Source organism: Chiloscyllium plagiosum, chromosome 9 (genome assembly GCF_004010195.1).
Source record: "Chiloscyllium plagiosum isolate BGI_BamShark_2017 chromosome 9, ASM401019v2, whole genome shotgun sequence".
Taxonomy (NCBI): Eukaryota; Metazoa; Chordata; class Chondrichthyes; order Orectolobiformes; family Hemiscylliidae; genus Chiloscyllium; species Chiloscyllium plagiosum.
Window position 1 is genome coordinate 99,689,848 of NC_057718.1, and position 22,993 is coordinate 99,712,840.

Consider the following 22,993-nt stretch of genomic DNA (forward strand, 5'->3'; position numbering starts at 1 on the left):
GCCCTTTGGCCCTCCAGACCAGTTTGCCCTTCCATACTAAAACTGTGTACACTTACAGGATCCATATCTCTATTTTTTTCCTATTCGTGCATTCATCCAAGTGCTTCTTGAAAAGCATGGTTTAGCACAGACAGAGACCATTCTATCAGTTATGTGAAAGTCAACTCTTTAGAAATACTATCTAATTAATCCCATTTTCCAAACAATTCTTTATAATTGTCCATTTTTTCCCTTTGTGTCTATCCAATTATCATTCATTTCATAGGGCCTACAGCATAGAAATAAACCATTTGGTCCAACTAGTGTTCTACATTTCATATACCTTAGAGCAAGACACAGCACAGTAGCTCAGTGGTTAGTACTGCTGCTGTAGAGTACCAGGGACAGCAATCCTGACCTTGGGTGACTGTGTGGAGTTTGCACATTCTCCCCGTGTCTGCGTGCATTTCCTCCGGGTGCTCTGGTTTCCTCCCACAATCCCAAGATGTGCAGGTTAGGTGAATTGGCCATGCTAAATTGTCCCGTAGTGTCCAGGGGTGTGTAGGTTAAGTGGTTTAGCCATGTAGGGATTGGGTGGGATGCTCTTCAGAGGGTCAGTGTGGACTTGATGGGTCAAATGACCTGATTCCACACTGTCGGGTTCTATGATTCCAAGTGGTGCTAGCAGCATGACTCTATTATGAAACTCTAAAGTTGCATTCTTCAAGCTACATTTTACAGAATTGAATATCATAATGGTTTCCAAGGGACACCAGATGTTTTCAGTGGATTAAGACACTATCTTGTCTCTAGAGGGAACAAAAAGGGCTTTGGTCTTGATGTGACTCACTTTGGTTCAGACCAAGAGGTATAGAAACATCCCCTTTCATTGCAATATGATGGTTTTGCCTCCCAGCTAAAGGCCTCTGTTTGGATGGAACCACAGTGGGGGTGGAGGCCACAACCCAGACTGCTTACTGGATTACCACAGCATTGTACTGGATTACTACAACACCTTACTGGATTACCACAACACTGCACTAGATTATCACAGCACTGTACTGGATTACCACAGCATTGTACTGGATTACCACAGCACCTTACTGGATTACCACAGCACCTTACTGGATTACCACAACATTGCACTGGATTACCACAGCATTGTACTGGATTACCACAGCAGTTTACTGGATTACCACAGCACCAGACTGGATTACCACAGCACTTTACTGGATTACCACAGCACTGTACTGGATTACCACAGCATCAGACTGGATTACCACAGCACTGTACTGGATTACCACAGCACCAGGCAGGATTACCACAGCACCAGACTAGATTACCACAACACTTCGTTTAGACAGAGCCTTGGCACATCACAGCAGGTCAGTTGAAGAAGTGCCTAGATTCAGACCCTGCTAAAGGAGGTATCAGTAGAGCTGAAAATGTGTTGCTGGAAAAGCGCAGCAGGTCAGGCAGCATCAAAGGAGCAGGAGAATCAACGTTTCGGGCATAATTCCTGAAGAAGGGCTTATGCCCGAAACATCGATTCTCCTGTTCCCTGGATGCTGCCTAACCTGCTGCGCTTTTCCAGCAACACATTTTCAGCTCTGATCTCCAGCATCTGCAGACCTCACTTTCTCCTCAGAGGTATCAGTAGAAGCTGGCCTTCTCCGCTCCAAAAGAATTAAGGTTATAGTCCAATAGGTTCATTTGAAATCACAAACTCCAACTTGATGAAGGAGCGGTGCTCTGAAAGCTTGTGATTTCAAATAAAGCTGTTGGACTGTAACCTGGTGTCATGTGACTTCTGACGTTGTCCACTCCGGTCCAACACCAGCACCTTCTCGCCAAAGAAAACTACCTGAGCTTATCCAGCCCCTTCGCAGTGAGATAATGTTCAACAGTCTTTCCAGGGCATATGTTCTGTCTCTTGGCATTCCTTTTGTAGACTTCTATTCTGGTTCCATTGTCACAAATAAATGATTTACGGCAGTGATTAGGAACCTTACGTGTGTTGTATGGATCTCTTTGCACATCTACCTTCTAGCCCCACTAGCGAACGGGAGAGATTTGTAATTGAATTCTGCTGCTGACTGACATTTGGAACAATGTGAAACAGGGTCAGTAGCAGAAAGTTCTGTCGACACAGATCTTTGCAACTCAGCATTTCCTCCATGCTATGGGGATTAATGAGGCAAAATCTCCACTTACTTCAAAGGATACAAGTAGCCTATTTCATTGGAGTGGTACATGGTCCTACAATTAAGGTGGATGTCCCATTCTACATTCAGACAGTCTCTGTTCCTGAGTTCGTTTGTAAGTTAATTTGTACCTAAATCAGAACACAATACAATGTGATATAAAACAGCCATTCATAAGTACTAGCAAACGTTTGTACATCAGATCTTTTAAAATTAATATTAATGCATGCCTGTATGAATCCCATTTCTAAGTATGAGCGTTTGGAATTTGGGCGTTAGTAATTCAGGGACTGCCTTGTACACTTAACACAAAACGGGGACAAACAACATTGTGAGCGCAGTGACCAGTGTCGTTTCTAAATGCTGCCAATTAAGAAATACTAGAATTAAGGGCTTCAAGAAAAACCAAAAAGTATTAAGTTCAGAGGGGTGCAGGTACATAATTCTTTGAAGTTTGCGTCACATATAGACAGGATGGTTAAAAAGACATTTGGCCTGCCTGCCTTCATTGCTCAGTCCTTTGAGTTTTGGAGTTGCGACGATATGTTAAGGTTGTACAGCACATTGATGGAGCCTCCTCTAGAACACGATGGCCAGTTCTAGTCTCCCAGTTATAGGAGGGATATTGTTAAGCTAGAGAGGATTCAGAAGAGATTTACCAAGGATGTTGCCGGGTCTGGAAGGTTTGAGTTATAAAGAAAGGCTGGATAGGCTGGGACTTTTTTCACTGGAGGGTAGGAGGTTGAGAGGTGACCTGATAGAAGTTTATAAAAGAATGAGAGGCATAGATATAGTTGATGGTAGTTGTCTCTTCCCTAAGGTGTGGAATTTCAAGTCTAGGGGGCACATTTTTAAGGTAAGAGGAAAGAAGTTTTAAGAAGACGTAAGAAGCAAAATGTTTACACAGAGGGTGGTTCGTCTGTACAATAACTTCCTGAGGAAGTGGTGGATGTGGGTACAATTACAACATTTAAAAGACATTTGGATAAGTACATGAATAGGAAAGGTTTGGAGGGATATTGGCCAGGAGCCAGCAGGTGGGGCTAGTTTAGATTGGGATTATGTTTGGCATGGACTGGTTGGACTGAAGGGTCTGTTTCCGTGCTGTATGACTGTATGACTCTATGAGCTTAATACAAGACAAAGTTGGACATCCTGGAAAAAACAATTCCTGAGGCATGGAATAGTTTTTAAACTCTCAGTAAGAAAAAAAGTTGAACAAGTAAATACGTTTCTGTATGGGATGTGGAGTGTAGCAGATGATGTCATTACTTAGCATTGGATAAATGAAACATCAGATAAATTTGAAGAGATATTGTAGGCCGTTGACAATTATTTCACGTTAGAATTAAGAATGTTCTGGAAAGGGCAGGAATTAACAAAATAATGTGACATCCAGATGAATCCATACATGATTTTCTGAAGGATTTCTGCAGGCTATTGAAGAGATGGGACTAAAGTCAAAATTCGTAAGAGACCAGATTATTGTAGGCCTTACTGTTGAGTCTTTGTCAGATTGATTACAGTCCAAAGAAGACTTAAACTCGAGAGAAATCCATTCAGATGACAAGTGAAGCACAGGTCCAGAAGCAAACCATGTAATTCTTAAATAGACACAACCACACAGGAATCTGTAGAATGTTTTATTTCTTAAGTAATAAAACTAAAAAACTTTAAAACACCAGACAAGCTGAAGCTCAGGACAGACACCAGACATAATTCTCCTGACCAACAGTGTGGCCAAAAAAGCCTCACAGGCATAGACAGTGCCCAGCTTTTAAACCCAAACATTTTCATATAATGTAGGCACAGCTACAGAAAACACAAGACCAAAAAAGTACCCACAAAGTAAGAGGTAAATGAGGTGGAAGAGTCTCTAGAAGATGAACTCAGTGTTTTCCTTGGAGAAATTAATAGCCCAAAGATTTTGGAATGCAGAAATTTGCATTAATGGGAATCTCACAAATTTCAAGTTACACATGGGAGACTGGAAGCCTTCATCAGCAAAAAGCCAATAAATAAGAAGGTGCTTGATCCTGGAGGCATTGTACGCAATATTAAATATTAAAATATTACAATATTAAATACTACAAGCAACTCTCCAGCATAGGGGCCATATTAGTAAAACTTAATGTACCTCTCAACCAGGAATCTTCCAACTCCTGAGTCAAAGAGTATGACGATCTCGGTCTCATTCAAAAGATGAAAAAGATAAAATCCAAAAGGGTCAAGGAGGAGCTCAGAGGAGTGAGGACACTTTATTCGAGTTAGGATATGGAATTATAGAGCTGTACAGTATGGAAACAGACCTTTCGGCCCAACTCGTCCATGCCAACTAGATATCCTAACCTAATCTAGTCCCATTTGCCAGCAATCAATCCATATCCATCTAAACCCTTCCTATTCATATACCCATCCAGATAGCTTTTAAATACCAGCACCAGTTTTTTGGCTGAGCTGAAATTTACAAGGGATGGTAGATGGGAGGCCAAAAGGTGGGCACTGGAATGGTCAAGATGGAATGCAACAAAGGCATTGATCAGAGATAGGGTAGGAACAGACAATACTAAGGAGCTGGCCTGGATTGTACATTAATATGGAGACAGTTGGAGCGTTGTAATTCCTTCCTGCAATGCAGTCCCTTTCCCACTATGACACCTATAATTTAAAACTGCGTATGCCTCTATTTTCAATTCCAATTCCCATTGCAAACTAAAAAGCATATCTTTCTCTGCATTGGGACTGCATCTTTTTGATTATTTTTCAAGAAATGTTGGTGATACATGAGTCAATATATTCCCTGTACTGAAATTGGATCATAATTTTGGCTTTGTCTTCCTTGAGTTATGTAACAGCTCCAAGGGCTTGCACTCTCTGGATTGTTCAGGTGACATTAATGATCTCAGTAAGCTGTCTCCCACTGTTTTGCACTTCAGGGCATTATCACATTTCTACTCTACACAGTCTATTCTTCAGAGGTTATATAATGAGGAGAGACTGTACAAATTGGATCTGTTTGTTTGGAATTTAAACTGTTGCTGTAACACTACATTCTGCATTCTGTTCTATTACCCTGATGTACTCATGTAAGGTATGATTGGTCTGGACAGCACGCTAAACAATACTTTTCACTGTATCTCGGTACATGTGACAGTAATAAATCAAATCAAATCAAAGAGGTGATCTGATTGAAGTATTCAAGAAGACTAGAAGCTTGGCTGTCTGGCAGAAAGCAGAGAGTGGGGATAAAAGGGTCTTTCTCAGGATGGCAGCTGGTGACAAGTGTGTTCCACAAGGCTCAGTGTTGGAACCACAACTTTTCACTTTATACATTAACGATCAAAATGAAGGAACTGAGGGCATTCTGACTAAGTTTGCAGATATTCCAAAGATAGATAGTGGGGTAGGTAGCATTGAGGAAGTGGGGAGGCTGCAGCAAGGTTTAGACAGGTTAGGAAGTGGGCAAAGAAGTGGCAGATAGAGTACAATGTGGGGAAATGTGAGGTCATGCACTTTGGTTGGAAGAATCCAAAGACGTGCAGGTTAGGTGAATTGGCCATGCTAAATTGTCCGTAGTGTTAGGTGCAGGGGTAAATGTAGGGGAATGGGTCTGGGTGAGTTGCTCTTCAGAGGGTCAGTGTGGACTTGTTGGGCCGAAGGGCCTGTTTCCACACTGTAGGGAATCTAATCAATAGAGGCATGGACTATTTTCATGGGGAGAAAATTCAGAAGTCTGAATTGCAAAGAGATTTGGGAAATGTAGTCCAGGATTCTCTCAAGGTAAACTTGCAGGTTGAGTCAGTAGTTAGGAAGGCAAATGCAATGATGGCATTTATTCTGAGAGGACTTGAACATAGAAGCAGAGATGAACTTCTGAGGCTCTACAAAGCTCTAGTCAGACCACATTTGGAGTATTGTGCACAGTTTTGGGGCCCATATCCCAGGAAAGATCCCAGGATCATGTTCAGAGGAGGTTCATGAGAATGGTCCCTGGAACATATGAGGAAGGTTTGAGGATTCTGGGTTTATACTCGATTGAGTTTAGAATGGTGAAATAATTGAAATTTACAGAATATTGAATGGCCTGGACAAAGTAGATGTTGGGAAGATGTTTCCATTGGTAGGAAAGACTAGGACCCTTACAGTAAAGGGAATACCCTTTAGAATGGAGATAAGGAGAAATCTCTTCAGCCAGAATCTATGGAATTCACTGCCACAGAAGGCTGTGGAGGCCGGGTCATTGAGCATACTTAAGACTGAGATAGATAGATTCTTGATTGTCAAGGGGATCAAGGGTTACAGGGAGAAAGCGGGAGAATGGGGTTGAGGAACACTTCAGCCATGATCAAATGGTGGAGCAGACTTTTTGGGCTGAATAGCCTAATTACTGCTCCTCTGTCTTATGGTCTAATGGTCTTATATTAACAGGCAAGGACAGGGTCAATAAATTATTTCCACTGATTGGAGAATCCAAAGCCAGGAGGTATAGTCTGCGAATTAGGGCCAGGTTGTTTAGGAGAGATGTTAGGAAGTGTTTCTCCACACAAAGGGTAGGCAAGGTTTGAACCTCTCTTCCTCAAATGGCAGTGGACTGTGGATCAGTTGTTAGTTTTAAATCTGAGACCAATAATGCTTTGTTAAGTAAAGGTGTTTAGGGATATGGGCCAAAGGTAGGCACATGGACTTAGTTCACAAAGTGCTCATAATCTCACTCAATGGCAGAACAGGAGCAAGGGGCTGAATGGCCTACTCCAGTTCCTATGTTATCTGGGAGAAGCAAGACTTGGGAATAAGGCTTGACATTATAATGCCTATGTCAGCTTGCAAGCATTTTCAGACTCTCCTCCGTCTGTGAGTTAAGATGCAGTCATTTAAAATTAACAGTTTCATTACTTCACTGACACAACAGATAAAGGAATGTTGCATACAATTCACCCAATTGTATGCAGCATTGTAAATTAATAGAACAAAGTTTCTATTTGTGTCTGTTCCACAATTGTGGAGCGAACGATTTACAAACAGGAGACTTGCGTGTGTGCATTGCTAAAAAGAGATACACGTTGCCAGCTGACATGACCGCACCAAGTTTGTGATCATTCGAAATTTGGCACTCTTGCACTGGTCCTGATGAATGTAAAATTTATAAAAAGTTTTGGCAACTTTCTTCTCCTTTCTCCTTCTCTCCTCTCAGTAAATATCGTTGTTGGCTTAATTAAACTTTTTGGCACTGATGCTGGTTTAAGTGCATTACTGTCTCCCTGAGATCTCTTGAAGAAACATTTGCAAGTGTGTGCCACACTGTGTATTTCCGTCCGATGGTATAACATTTGCAGGATGCACATTGTTTTCACTCCCACTGTGATAGCCCAGTGCATAGTGACCCTGTTCTTTGGACATAACTGAAAAAGCAAATGCAAGAGGTGTGGGTCCAATAGGTTAACACCTTCATAATGTCAGCACAGGCATAATGGGCCAAATGTCCTCCTCCTGTGCCAAATCACTCTATGGTGCTAGGCTGAATACCGCCAAATCAAACCAGATGGTCATCACTTCTTTGTTAGCTCAGTGACTGTAATCACTGAACCATTTCATTGTAAAATGGTGGCTGTGTGTACATCTTCTCGGTTCACTAACCTTTATCCCTTTCAAGAGATTTGCAAACAAAGCGAGGTTGGCATAGGGGAAAAAAAACCTTTTCACCAGCAATTCGTTAGGCCACTGCCTGGGGTCCTGAGGAAGGGTTACACCCGAAATGTTGACTTCTCCACCTCCTGACGCTGCCTGGCTTGCTGTGTTCTTCCAGCCTCCTGATGTCTACCCTGGATTCCAGCATCTGCAGGGTTTCTCTGGAAATGTGGTGGAGACAGGTCCAGCCTTCCAGATTATTTGGAGAGAGATAGCATGCAGGGACACCGGGGGGAAGGCAGGAGATTTGCACTGGGGGATAGAACTGGTGAGGTCACGGCAAGCTGAATGGTCTCCTTGTGTGCTAGAGTAATCCTGGGATCTTTGCAAATGTGTCTCTCGCTGAGGGATTGTGGGATTCCACCCACTCACGAACCAGCCTCTGCTTTATTAGCGATCAGTCTGAAAAACAACTGTTTTTGCATATGAAAAGCGAATGCAAATTTGATTTTGTTTTGTTTTAAATGTCCCTGATTTGAAGTGCTTCTCATTTTTACAATGCGCTCTGACTGGCCTTTTGAAGATACAGGGGCACTCGTGACATTTTGAGCGGATGAAGCCAATCTCTCCTGAGCTGAAACCTACCTGAACAGCAAATAATCAACTCTTATCCTTCGAATTATGGTGAAGATTGCTTTTATTTTGAGCCGTCCAAGTTTTCCTTTCTCTCGGTTGAAAAGGGTTTGTCTCATTCGGTCCAACCAGATTATTAACGAAAGCGGGGGTACTCATAAACGTCTTTTTTCCTCACATCCAGGCAATGATTAATATTTGTTTGTGTTCCACCTCACAGGTCACGTGATATTGGGACACAAACTCCTCCCAACTGCTCGGGGAAGATGGTAGCAATGGTCGTCGGGGACGTCTGTTAAATTCTCCGAAATTCTGCAGCTGTACCCACACCGCCCTCCCCCTCTCCCCGCCAACCAAATGCCAGGCAATCGACGCATGACACGGGGCACCTTCTGTTGTCGGGGATTTTGGAGAAGGAGGCTGGCATCTCTCAGGGTTGGCATCGGGCAAGTCCTCAGGTGCCTGGCGGGAGGATCCCAGGATGAGGCGGGAACGTTGGCACATGGCGACATGGTCTCCCTGCACCCGAGGGCAGAGGTGGTAGAGCAGGAGGGGCAGGCACACTCCTGTCCTGGAGGTCGGGCGTTGAGAGGGGGAGCATCCGATCGAAGGCCATCCAGCTCGGGGTCCGTGGCTGGGGGGCTGAAGACGAAGAGGAAGCTGACCCCCCTGCCTTCTTTATCCTCCAAGAAAATCGTGGAGAGGAGCTCCGGTAATGGGAAGAGAGGTCTGGAACAGGGTGTGGGTCTTGGCCCAGGAGACCAGCTCACGCCTCCTGTGATCAACTTGATCCCGCCGACTCCATCCAATCTGATCGACGATGACCGTTTTTTTGAGATCGACTCAGAGGCGGGCAACAAAAAGGCAGGCAGCTCAGAGGGTCCGAAGGCCGGAGACTCTGGGGGCTGTGGAGCTGATAGTGGGAGAGGAGTGGCAGGGGGCGGTGCTGAGGGAGATAATGAGACAGATGTACCATCAGCTTTTGGACCTGGCGTGAGATCAGATACTGACCTGCTTGACGATCTTTCCCATCTACATTCTGAAAATACTCTCCTCCAGCGAGAGCTGAGGTCCGATTGGACAAGGGAGGAAAGGATGGATCTAGAGGTCACCTCGAGCCAGACCGATCTGTTAAAAAACTGTGAAGAGATTCTACTTCCAAAGGATCCCAAACAGAGTATGTATTGAATCTCAGTTTGTTTTGTTTTGTTGAATGTTCTTCCATGGGATGTGGGTATTGCTGCCATTTGTTCACTCTTCCTCCATATTACCCCCTGAACTGAAATGGCTGACTTGACCAGTTCAGGGAGTAGTTAAAAGTCAGCATATTACTGTGGGTCTGGAGTCATACGTTAACCATACTGGCCACAGGATGGGAGTGGATCAGAGCTTGGAGTATAGGAGCTGGGACATCATGTTGAGTTTGTACAGGACATTGGTGAGGCCTCTTCTGGAACACTGTGTCCAGTTCTGGTCTCCCTGCTGTAGGAAGGACGTTATTAAATGGAGAGGGTTCAGAAAAGATTTACCAGGATATTGCCAGGAATGGAGGGTTTGAGATATAAAAATAGCCTGGATAGACTGGGGCGTTTTCCATTGGAGTGTAGGTGTTTGAGGGATGAGGTTTATAAAATCATGAGGGGCATAGATAAGATGAATGACATGGGTCTTTTCCCTAAGTTGGGGGAGTTCAAAACTAGGGATCACATTTTCAAGGTGAGAGACGAAAGATTTAAAAAGGAGGAGTGACGCTTTTACACAGAGAGTGGTTCATGTGTGAATGAACTGCCAGAAGAAGTGGTGAATGTGAGTATGATTACAACGTCTAAAAGCTATTTGGATGAGGGCATGAATAAGAAAGGTTTGGCAGGATATGGGCCAGGTGGAGGCAGGTGGGACTAGTTTAGTTTGGGATTATGGTCAGCATGGACTGGTTGGACTGAAGGGTCTGTTTCCATGCTGATTGACTCTATGATTCTAGGTCTCCAGCGTCCACAGCTCTTTGTTTTAGAAACTTACTCTTCTGTTACCTCAGGAAACCCTGGTTAAATTAGCTCCTTTTAAAACATTAGTTTATTTGGTTTGTGCCATGGAAGGGATTGTTTGCAAATAAACTTGGGAGGGCATGACCATTCAAGAGGGAGGCTGAACATAGAAGGGGAACCAGTTCACCCCTCCACACCTGGGAGCTTGGCAATTGGCAGGTGGAACCCATCTGGATCTGGAAGAGCCTGGGGAGCCCACCCAGGGTCTGCTTCATAAGGCCATTAGATATAGGAGCAAATTAGGCCATTTGGCCCATTGAGACTGCTCTGCTACTCCATCATGGCTGATTCGTTTCTCAACCCCATTCTCCCTATAACCCTTGGCCCCCTTACCAATCCAGTTTGTTAGCCCAACCTTCACAGGATCTGGCCTCCAACTGACGAGACCAGCATCTGCTGCCCACCCCTAACTGACCTTAAGAATGTGACGGTGAAGCAAGCTAAGTTCGAGTGGAGTGGGTATAGCCCTCAGTGCCCTTTGAGAACCAGGTAGCTCAGTTGGCTGGACAGCTGAGATTTGAGCAACGCCAATGGAGAGGGTGCAATTGCTAACTCTGGCTGAGGATACCATGACAGTTCCTCTTCTCCACCTCCCCCCTCACCTGAGACATGGTAACCCTCAGGTTAAACTGACAACTCTCTCTCTCTAATAGATAAGCAGCTGCTAGTCTTCCATGTCTGTGGTATCCTCCCCTTCACAGGGTTGATAGGGAGTATGCTCCTTTTCGATCAGCTACACTCCCATTGAATTGTTGAGCAGACTTGATGGGGTGAATAATCTATGTCTGCTCCTTTGTCCAAAAGTGTCATGGCACAGTATCCATCCCCTCAAGCATTCAATGACTGAAAGGCCTTAGACAGTGCCCCTTCCCCGAGCACTTCTGGGTAATCCCATTGATTACATTATCAAAGGCAAAAACAGAAATTGCTGGAAAAGGTCAGCAGGTCTGGTAGCATCTGTGGAGAGAAATCAGAGTTAACATTTCAGATCGAGTGACCCTTCCTCAGAACATTCAGGTCAACAGACCCGACCATTAACTCTGATTTCTCTCTCCAGATGCCGCCAGACTTGCTGAGTTTTTTCAAGTAATTTCTGCTTTTGCCTCTGATTTACAGCATCTGCAGTTCTTTCAGTTTTGATTAAATAATCAAGCCGTTCAACGGCGTTCTTCCTGTTTCGTGCCTGCTGTTCTCAGACTGGTCTACCTTGTCCATTGAAATTACTCATACAGTAGATTTAAGCTTTACCTTGTACCTTCCCTGCGCAGCCCACCGTGAGCAATACAATGCTGTGGGAGCATGCCTGGGGTCAGTCATACAAATCTGTGACAATTAAACCTCAGGCTTTTAAATCAATTCTGCTAGACGCACAGGTAATTTCTTCAACTGAATGGCTATTTTAATTAGAAAGAAATAATTCACACTCGTAACTAACTCCCTTTTGCAGCGAATGTCAGCTTAGTCATCAGTTTGCTTCAGTCCGCTGAAAGAAACCTGGGCAAACAAACTGAACTAAATTGACGTGAATCTTTCCGATCGGAATTTTCATTCCAGACCTTGATGTAATGTCTTAGGCGCCCAATGTTCGTGGCTACTTGCTCCAAAGTCCTGACATTTCTCTGCGATTTGTTCACAGAATCATAGAAGCGTGCAGGGAGGCCAGTCGGCCTATCAAACCTGTGCTAGCTCTTTGTAGGATTGGTTTGCTCATGTCCCCACCTTTTGTTCGCCACCTCACTCACATCGAATCACTGCCCAAATCCCTTTTAAAATTATCATCTTTTTTCCCTACTGTGTGGAAGAAGGCCATTCAGCCTACACTGATCCTCCAAAGAGCATCTCATCCAATCCCTGCCACCCTGTATTTCCCCAAGCCACTATGGAGCGGTTTCTCACTGCTACTCCACCTTCCGTCTGTGGAATGAAACCGGAACATCCAGAGGGAACCCACGCAGGCAACGTGTAAACACCACACAGACAGTCACCCAAGGGGGGAATCGAACCTGGGTCCCTGGCGCTGTGAGGCAGCAGTGCTAACTACTGAGCCACCTCTAGCTATTGCAGTGAGCTGCCAACATCCCATCAATTTAACAACTCTCTGAGTGAAAACATTTCTCCTTCATCTCCCCCTTAGATAATTTGCCATGGACTTTAAATCTATGGATTCCCCTGGTATTGTTTTGGGGGCTATTAAAATAAAATCTGTTGCTCAATCAAATGGGTCAATGGACTGGAAAATGGCAGGTGGCGTTCAATCTGGATAAATGTGAGGTAATACATCTTGGTACAGCAAGCAAGGGTAGGGCTTATACAATTAATGGTCAGGCTTGGGTAGTGTTGTAGAACAGAGGGACCAAGGGGTGCCGGTACATAATTCTTTGAAGTTTGCGTTACATATATACAGGGTGGTTAGAAAGGCATTTAGCAAGCTTGGCTTCATTGCTCAGACCATTTGAGTACAGGAGTTGAGAGCTATGTCGAGGTTGTACAGGACATTGGTGAGGTCTCTTAGAGTCATAGAGTCATGGAGATGTACAGACTCTTCGGTCCAACCCGTCCATGCCGACCAGATATCCCAACCCAATCTAGTCCCACCTGCCAGCACCTGGCCCATATCCCTCCCAACCCTTCCTATTCATATACCCATCCAAATGCCTCTTAAATGCTGCAATTGTACCAGCCTCCACCACATCCTCTGGCAGCTCATTCCATACACGTACCACCCTCTGCGTGAAAAAGTTGCCCCGTAGGTCTCTTTTATATCTTTCCCCTCTCACCCTAAATCTATGCCCTCTAGTTCTGGACGACCAGAATTGCACGCAATATTCCAACAGTGGCCTAACCAATGTCCTGTACAGCCGCAACATGACCTCACAACTTCTGTACTCAATGCTCTGACCAATAAAGGAAAGCATACCAAACACCTTCTTCACTATCCTATCTACCTGTGACTCCACTTTCAAGGAGCTATGTACCTGCACTCCAAGGTCTCTTTGTTCAGTAACACTCCCTAGGACCTTACCATTAAGTGTATAAGTCCTGCTTAGATTTGCTTTCCCAAAATGCAGCACCTCACATTTATCTGAATTAAACTCCATCTGCCACTTCTCAGCCCATTGGCCCATCTAGTCCAGATCCTGTTGAAATCTGAGGTAACCCTCTTCGCTGTCCACTACACCTCTTCTGGAACACTGCGTCCAGTTCTGGTTGCCCAGTTATAGAAAGGATATTATTAAGCTGGAGAGGGCTCAGAAGAGATTTACCAGGATGTTGCCGGGTATGGAGGGTTTGAGCTATAAAGAAAGGCCAGATAAGCTAGGACGTTTTTCACTGGAGCATAACAGGTTGAGAGGTGACCTTATAGAAGTTTATAAAATAATGAGGGATACAGATAAGGTTAATGGTAGTTGTATTTTCCCGAGGGGTGGGGGATTTCAAGGCAAGGGGGTACATTTTTAAGGTGAGTGGAGAGAGATTTTAAAAAGACATTGGGACAATTTTTTTTTACGCAGAGGGTGGCTGGTGTAAAGGTGATTGAGGGATGACCTTATTGAGCTTTATAAAATCACGAGGGGCGTAGATAAGGTGAATGGCAAGGGTGTTCTCCCTAGGGTGGGGGAGATCAAAACTAGGGATCACATTTTTAAGGTGAGAGCAGAAGGATTTAAACATGAGGAGCAACCTGTTTACTCAGAGAGTAGCTCGTGTGTGGAATGAACTTCCAGAGGAAGTGGTGGATGCGAGTAGAGTTAAAACGTTTAAAAGACATTTGGATAAGGACATGAATAGGAAAGGTTTGGAGGGATATGAGCCAGGAGCAGTCAGGTGGGACTAGTTTAGTTTGGGAATATGCTTGGCATGGACTGGTTAGACCGAAGGGTTTGTTTCCGTACTGTATGACTCAATGACTGCCATTTAAGGAAATGTGAATAGAATACTCCTGGCATTGTCTCCGTGCTCGAAGGGTTACATTAGGTGTGCCATACATGAGGCCTATTAGTTAACGCTTGTTGCAATCCTAATGTGCACCAGGTAGAACAGCAGCAAAAGATTTGCAATATTAATGTATTGCACAGGGACAGCACCCCACATGTAATGGACGAGTGATAGTCAGTCAATTTGCCTTCAGAGAAAGAGGTGATTGCGCTATGATAAGGCAGAGCTCGAGCATTCTGCACAGGCCATTTGGCAACCAATAATTGGTTTGCAAATAGAAAAAAACAGCCAATTCCAGTCGTGGCACGCTGGAGCAATTTGTCACTTTGGACGGCTATCGAAAACTCATGGGGCAATGCTTCAAGCTCCTTCACAAAGTTCAAGACTTGCATTTATATAGCACACTGTGGAGCCTCTTGGATGCCCCAAAGCACTTTACAGGCATTGTAACATTTACAAAAGTGAGGTCACTGTCGAAAAGGCACAAATGAAGTAACATCAGGCTAACAGACCAATTGAATGAGTGGCAACAGAGCTTTGGAGACTTACAGCAGTCTTATTGTAACTCCATAGTTTAGCACAAGAGTCAGTTTCCACATTTTCTTTCCAGACCCTCTCCCTATTGAGGAGCCCTCAGCTTCTTTTCCTTTCCTAATAAATCTGGTCAGATATGTTATTGCACCTCTCTGGAACAGGTTGGACCTCAACCCATGCCTCCTGTCTCAGAGGTAAGGACACTACCACCCAACCGTAAGAGCCCCTGTTCTGCAGTTTACATAATGTTATAACACACAACGGTGAATCTGTTAATTAAACCAAACCCCCCGAAAAGATCACCTCCCATGGTAATCTATTAAAGTATGAGTGACAGAAAATGACCTGAATTTCACTATTTAACAAAAAAATCAATTTTATTCTTTAACACTAAAAGTGAAGATTAAACAACAACTATTTACAACTCTAATGCTTCTTTCTCTTAAAGATTTGTTATCTACCTCCCACTCTATAAAAATGTACTGATCCGATAAAAGCCCCGATTAAATTTACAGCCACTTAATGCTTTCAAACCCAGACAGCAGCCTGTCATTTTCGGTGTTGACCTTCCTGTTTGTAGATCTCCCTGGGCATCTCCAGTCTTCTGCTGCAAAGATGTTTCATATGGAAAAGATACATTTGACAGAGAGTGTGGTGAATAACAAGCTTTCAATTGGTGCCCTCTCTGGCCAACTGTCCAAAAGGTCTGTTTTTTTTTATACCCCAAATATCAGATCATCTCATTGTCAAAACAGTAAAATTCAAATTCGATTGGATTTTAGTATCTTGGGGCATAATTTAAGCTGATTGATTAAATTCGAACTGCTGTGAAAGCAACTGAGGTATCTAGGTTACAGCCAAATGTTACACCTTTCGATTGTCCAACACACTCTGTGCCTACCAGTCAGTCACATGACAGGGGCTTACCAGCTATCACTCTCTCTTAAAGGTACAGTACACGCCTTCAATTTCATAACAATATCTTCTAACCAACTTGTTAGGAGATGATATTACACCTCTCTAGTGCAGATGGAATTTGAACCCCTGCCTCCTGACTTAGAGGGAGGGACAGTACCCACTACATCACAAGAGTCTCAACAGTTACTTCACACGTAGTTTAGAATTGGCCTGTTCAGTGATGTAAATCACTGAGTGTAGATCAAGTAGGACTTGAATCCGGACAATCCACCTTTCTACTCTTTTAAATGAACATGACCTTTAACAGGGTATGCAGCTCCTGGTGGGACTCAGTGGTTAATGTTAGATCGGAAAATTATCAAAATCTAATCAAAATATCATTAATGCAAACCCAGCCCCTGCAGTTCCCACCAGCCAGCACACATTGCATTCTCTCTCACACCCGAACATGGATGTAACTGCACCAAAGGGTTGGTCTGTTCTCCTTTCAATACTGGGTCTGGAGGCCAGTCTTGTCAACAGTGATAGAGAATGAACCTCTCTTCAGTCATAGCAAGAAGAGGACTTACCTTCACAACTAAATATGGTTTCTTGTAATGACAGCAAAGGTACAGGTGATATCAGCTAGTTAGACATAACCACTAAACATATCAGTCTTCATCAGGATATTAGTTAGAGACAAAAGAAACTGCAGATGCTGGAACCCAAAGTAGGCAAAACAGGAAGCTGGGAGACCACAGGCAGCATCAGGAGGTGGAGTACTCAACATTTCGGATGTTAACCCACCCCCAGTCCTGAGGAAGGGTTACACCCGAAACGTTGGCTTCTCCACCCCCTGATGCTACCTGCCTTGCTGTGTTCCCCCAGCCTCCTGATGCTGCCTGCCTTGCTGTGTTCCCCCAGCCTCCTGCCTATCTAATCCATTAGGATCTTAAGCTAGATGCCTTACGGAAAGATTGTAATGTCTGTCTTTTTAGTTTCATTTCTTATTTTCATAACATACACTTTTTCTACGTATTTCTGAAATGCTGTGCAACATATTTTCTTCGTTTTCTCTATTTTTTATACCTAAGGTTTGTACATTGGTACTTTGTATCTAAGATGGTGCTGTGAGTTGGTGACATTGTACACTTTTCTCTGTACTCCTGTTCTTTTGTAACGTACACGTGGCAATAAACCTAATTCTAATTCTCTTTCCCTACACCCCCTCAAGACCATGTCACATGAAAGATTGGCTGAAGTTTAATACAGAATGTAGCATTAAACCTTTCAGAACCTCGAGCTTCTACAACATTGACAACTGACAAATATTTTATGGAGATAATTGCATTGCTACCTGTGGGAGCTTGCTGTGCACAAATTAGCTGCTATGTTACAACAGTTGACAGCACACCAATAAAAATATAAAGGAAGCCTCTTTCACATGAACAAAAGCCAACAGTACAGAGTGTAGCTTCTGCTATCAGATGTCAGTATGTTCACAGGATAGACAGTGCACATTAAAGAGAAATTGAAATCAATGTGAGAAAATTAGCATGGCAGAGTGTGTGTGAATCTGTGTGGTCTGTATATATATGTCTGTGTCTATGTGTGTGTATAGGAGAAAGTGAGGACTGCAGATGCTGGAGATCAGATTCGAGAGTGTGGTGCTGGAAAAGCACAGCAGGTCAGGCATCATCCGAGGAGCAGGAGAATCGACGTTTCGGGCATAAGCTCTTCATTAGGCTTCCTGATGAAGGGCTTTTTGATTTTCCTGCTCCTCGGATGCTGTCTGACCTGCTGTGCTTTTCCAGCACCACACTCTCAACTCTATGTGTATATGTCTGTGTGTGTGTGTGTCTGTGTGTCTGTATCTGTGTGTGTGTGTCTGTGTGTATATGTCTCTGTCTGTGTGTATGCATGTGCATGTGTGTGTATGCATGTGGCTGTGTGTATGAATATGTCTCTGTGGTGTGCGTCTGTGTGTGTGTCTGTGTGTATATGTCTCTGCCTGTGTGTGTGTGTGTCTGTGCGTATATGCCTCTGTGTGTATGCATGTGCGTGTGTGTGTGCGTGTCTGTGTGTATGTGTCCCTGTCTGTGTGTATGCATGTGTGTCTGTGTCTGTATGTAACTGTGTATGTATATGTCTGTGTCTGTGTCTGTGTGTGTGTGTCTGTGTGTGTGTCTGTGTGTATATGCCTCTGTCTGTGTGTGTGTGTCTGTGTCTGTGTGAACATGTCTCTGTCTGTGTGCATGCATGTACGTGTGCGTGTGTATGCATGTGTGTCTGTGTGCCTGTGGGTGCTTGTATGTATATGTCTCTGTCTGTGTACATGCATGTGTGTGTGTGTGTATGCATGTGTGTCTGTGTGTATATTGTTTTGTGTGTGTTTCTCTCCCTTCCACATTGCTTTATTGACTGCATTCACATTTTTACTGACAAATACCTGGTAAATATCCCACTTTGATCTCAGCTAGCTGTCAATCAGCTCTCTTTTAGTCTGAGCTCTCCTCTGTCCTGACATTTCCCTTTGTTTGGCGGCTGAATAGATTAGCTGCTGTTCTCAGGGACAGGCCAGAGGACTCAGAGGCTGGATTGTGATATCAGGTACCAGCACTGCAGGCTATAAGGCAGCTGGCCAGTCCCTAAGAGAGCAGTCCTTTTTTAATATACATATATATATAAAATAAAACCCTCCTCCCTTGCATTTTTCCCATGCACAAAGACAAACAAAAAGTCTTCCGTTTTGGAAGCAAAATGAGAGTATTTTATTTGAAAGAAGTGGACCAAGTTGCTGTTTCTTTCAAGGGGGAGTCAAGGGAGAGAATGTAGCTCTTTCAAAACCCCCCTCCTGCAATCTGGGCAGGGTACCTAATAATTTGTCCTCCCCAGAGCTGTCAGCTTGTTCTGTATTATTCACAGCTCCTCCTTCCCAGGCCTTTGTGTTGTCCTCTCACTGAGAGCAAATATATCTCCATTCTAAAGAGTCAAATTTACGCACTGAACAGAACGAGACCTCAGCCATTCATCGCTGGTTCAAAGGCTTGATTTCAGGGCAGATAACCATTTCAGCTAGGATTTCATCCTTAGTGAGAAAATACGCACATCGCTAATTTGATATGAGGCTTCCCTTTGATGTTTAACCAGCAGCAAGGCCATTCCCAACCCTGTGGATGACATCCACTCTGTAACCTGTTTATTTGTCTTAAAAGTGACATTCTGTCTCTCTCTCTTTCTCACTCTTTCCCACTCTCTCTCCTACAAACCCGTCACCTTCAGTTCTCTCTCTCTCTCTTTGTGAGACCGTTTCCCCTTTTTCATCTGGTTGCCAAATCAGGAAGGCTATCAGAAGCCTGCATCTATGTGACGCCTTGGAAGGTGCTGTGCGGCCGGTCGCGCGCTTTGGAAGCTCGGTCAATGCTGCTACACGGCTGCTGGCTTGGGCACAACAAGATCCCACAAATAGCATCACGGCAATGGCCTAATCATCTCTTCTTTAAATGAGGGGGCAAAAAAAAGTCAGTCAGGACGCTTAGTGATAAGTACCTCAGTGTGCGCATTCAAGGCATTGCTCTGAGGCATGGACTGCTTCAGGATCTGGCTTATATAGCTTCCATTACACCACAGGAGCAGAAATTAGGCCATTTGGTCTGCTCCACCATTCGATCATGGCTGATAGGTTTTTCAACCCCATTTTCCTGCTTTCTCCCCGTAACCTTTGATTCTCTTGGCAATCAAGAATCTATCTATCTCTGTCTCAAATGTACTTAATGACCCGGCCTCCACAGTCTTCTGTGGCAGTGAATACCATAGATTCTCCACTCCCTGGCTGAAGATGTTTCTCCTTATCTCCGTTCTGAGAAAGAGCTTTTCTCTGTCTCCTGGCCAATATTTATCCCTCAGCAAAGAGCAGATTATCAGTTTATCAGCAGAGGCTGAGAGCCAAATTCAGAACCCATGGGGATAGCCGCAACGGGGACCTGGGGTTCATGTCACACTACAGGTGACCCCACTGCACTATGCACTCTCTCTCACACACACACACTCTTACATACTCACGCACTCATGCAGACGCTCTCTCATACATTTGGAGATGCCGGTGTTGGACTGGGGTGTACAAAGTTAAAAATCACACAACACCAGGTTATAGTCCAACAGGTTTAATTGGAAGCACACTAGCTTTCGGAGCACCGCTCCTTCATCAGGTAGTTGTGGAGGACACATTGTAAGGCGCAGAATTTATAGCAAAAGTTTACAGTGTGATGTACTGAAATTTATACATTGAAAAATACCTTGATTGTCTGTTGAGTCTTTCATCTATTCGAATACCATGATAGTGAAACAATGTATAATTTCAGTTACATCACACTGTAAATTTTTGCTATAAATTCTGTGTTAGTATTGAACCCTCCACTATCACCTGATGAAGGAGCGTCACTCCGAAAGCTAGTGCTTCCAATTAAACCTGTTGGACTATAACCTGGTGTTGTGTGATTTTTAACTCTCTCATACACATGCTCTCTCTCATAAACACACACATACACCCCCTACACTCACATCCTCTCACAGGCTGATACTCCATCACACTCACATACACTTTACCAAGCATGCACACATGTAAACACACGCTTTCTCATGTGTACTCTCACTCAAATGCACATAGGTCGATGGGATTAATTTGCATTTGCAGAATTATATTTGCAGATACATTCTGTTTTTGCTCAAAAATCTCACAATCTGCAGGCAGTCAATGCAGCCAGCCAATCCATGTAATATTTTATAAATTCTTATTTTGGAAATAGAACCAGTCTGACTCAAGATAGGATACAGACGAACTCTAACCTTACACCTTTAATACATTGTCCGAGCTGAGATGTCACCGTTTTTTTATGAAACCTTAAGTTATCTCGAGAATGTGACTTAAAAGAAGTTCTGGGATTTACATATTAATGAACCGAAACCTGAAACCCATTCTAAAAGATGAAAGACTCAACAGTAATCAAGGGTTGTTCAATATATCGTTTCAGTTGCATGACACTGTGATCTTTTGCTCTAAATTTGGAAGCTAGTGCTTCCAAATAAACCTGTTGGACTATAACCTGGTGTTGCGTGATTTTTAACTCTGTACACACCAGTCCAACATCGGCTCCTCCATGTCATATCAGTTTATTATTACATTTCTCCTTGTTGGAGTTTGCTGTGCGTAAATCTGCTGCTTTTGCACTTATATTGCAACAGCAGCTGCACTTCTAAAGCACCTCATTGGCCCTAAAGCTCATCGTGATGTCATGACAGGTGCTACATAAATGCACCTATACAGCTAGATACCACACCACATGCTGCATTATTCACTCACTATCAAGGACCTTATTAAAAAATAATGCACAACACCATGAATCTTCCGGAGGGTTATGCACTAATGTATTTTGAGTTGTTAATGAGGTTCTGACCTCTAACTCATATCACTGAGGTCGCAGTTTGGGTTCAATCCTCCACGCCAAGTTATACTGGTATCCTTAACCCTGGCCACCATTCCGACAAATCCACTCAGATTCACTGAATAACAAGTGACTACTTTCACAGCCCACAACAACCCAAGCCAATAAACCAAAGCGGCTCAGAGAGAGCAAAAAGAAGGAATTTCTCCAGTGAAGCACCAACAAAGGGACAGTCAATGAGCCTTTGTAAAACGTGGAAGCCCTGAGGTGACCTGAATTCAAGGATAGAGTTACAGATGAAGTGAATGGTAGTGGTGTGCAATGATCTCAAATTGGCTTCACAACACAAAACCAATCAGAGATCTGAACCACCTTTGCAAATAACTCCCAAGCTATAATTACTCATAATTACCTGCATACACATAAAAATTATTACCTAAGCATCTTCACAGGCACATTTTTGGAATAGCTGCTTCTAAAATATTGCTTTCTTTCCTTCTGGAATGTTCTGTTCAGGAAGGGCATTATAAAACATGTGAAATGATTATTTTGCTGTGTTGTGTGCTACTTTGAACTTGCTTATTTCCACAACATTGCTGAACACCCAACATTTAAAATATCAGGAATTTTTACTGACGATCTTATAAGTAAATAGTTGTTAATTCATATCTTTTTTTAGATTTTAGATTAGATTACAGTGTGGAAACAGGCCCTTCGGCCCAACAAGTCCACACCGACCCGCCGAAGCGCAACCCACCCATACCCCTACATTTACCCCTTACCTAACACTGCGGGCAATTTAGCACGGCCAATTCACCTGACCTGCACATCTTTGGACTGTGGGAGGAAACTGGAGCACCCGGAGGAAACCCACGCAGACACGGGGAGAATGTGCAAACTCCACACAGTCAAGTCGCCTGAGGCAGGAATTGAACCCGGGTCTCCGGCGCTGTGAGGCAGCAGTGCTAACCACTGTCCCACCGTGCCTCCCACAACTATCAATGTTGTGGAATATATATGTACAGATACAATGCCCACAGTGTGCTGTGATTTCTGAGTGTCTTGTTTTATTGCTCTCTCTGCTGGGGAGGTGGAAATAAACTTAGTCTAGTAATAGCTGTCTGTGGCCCAGTGTCTACATTAGGTTTATTCAGTAAAGCAGACGACAGTGATGAGTCCACAGATTCCCAGTCACATTGCAGGATTGCCCATGTGTTCAAGTGCAGGAATGTGGGAGGTTTGTGTTTGACTGATTTGGTTTCTATTTCAAAGTGTGTGGTGCTGGAAAAGCACAGCCGGTCAGGCAGCATCCAAAGGGCAGGAGAATCGACAGTTTGAGCATCAGCAAAAGCAATCCTGATGAAGAGCTTATGCCCGAAACGTCAACTCTCCTCCTCCTCGGACCCGCTGTGTTTTTCCAGCCCCACACTCTTCGACTCTGATCTCCAGCCTCTGCAGTCCTCACTTTTCTCCTGATTTGGTTTCTAAACAAAGTCATGGGCCAATGGGCTGAGGAGTGGCAGATGGAGTTTAATTCAGATAAATGCGAGGTGCTGCATTTTGGGAAAGCAAATCTTAGCAGGACTTATACACTTAATGGTAACATTCCAGGGAGTGTTACTGAACAAAGAGACCTTGGACTGCAGGTTCATAGCTCCTTGAAAGTGGAGTCGCAGGTAGATAGGATAGTGAAGAAGGC

General features: G+C 43.9%; 1 protein-coding gene across 1 annotated transcript in view; it reads left to right on the plus strand.

Moving 5' to 3' along the window:
• Positions 1 to 22,993, plus strand: part of LOC122553279 — a 95,783-nt gene that overhangs the window by 20,068 nt on the left and 52,722 nt on the right. The window contains exon 2 of the mRNA XM_043696867.1: positions 8,662 to 9,618. Coding sequence (XP_043552802.1) covers positions 8,799 to 9,618 — 820 coding nt within the window. The 5' untranslated portion in view covers positions 8,662 to 8,798. The remainder of the gene's footprint in view (positions 1 to 8,661; positions 9,619 to 22,993) is intronic.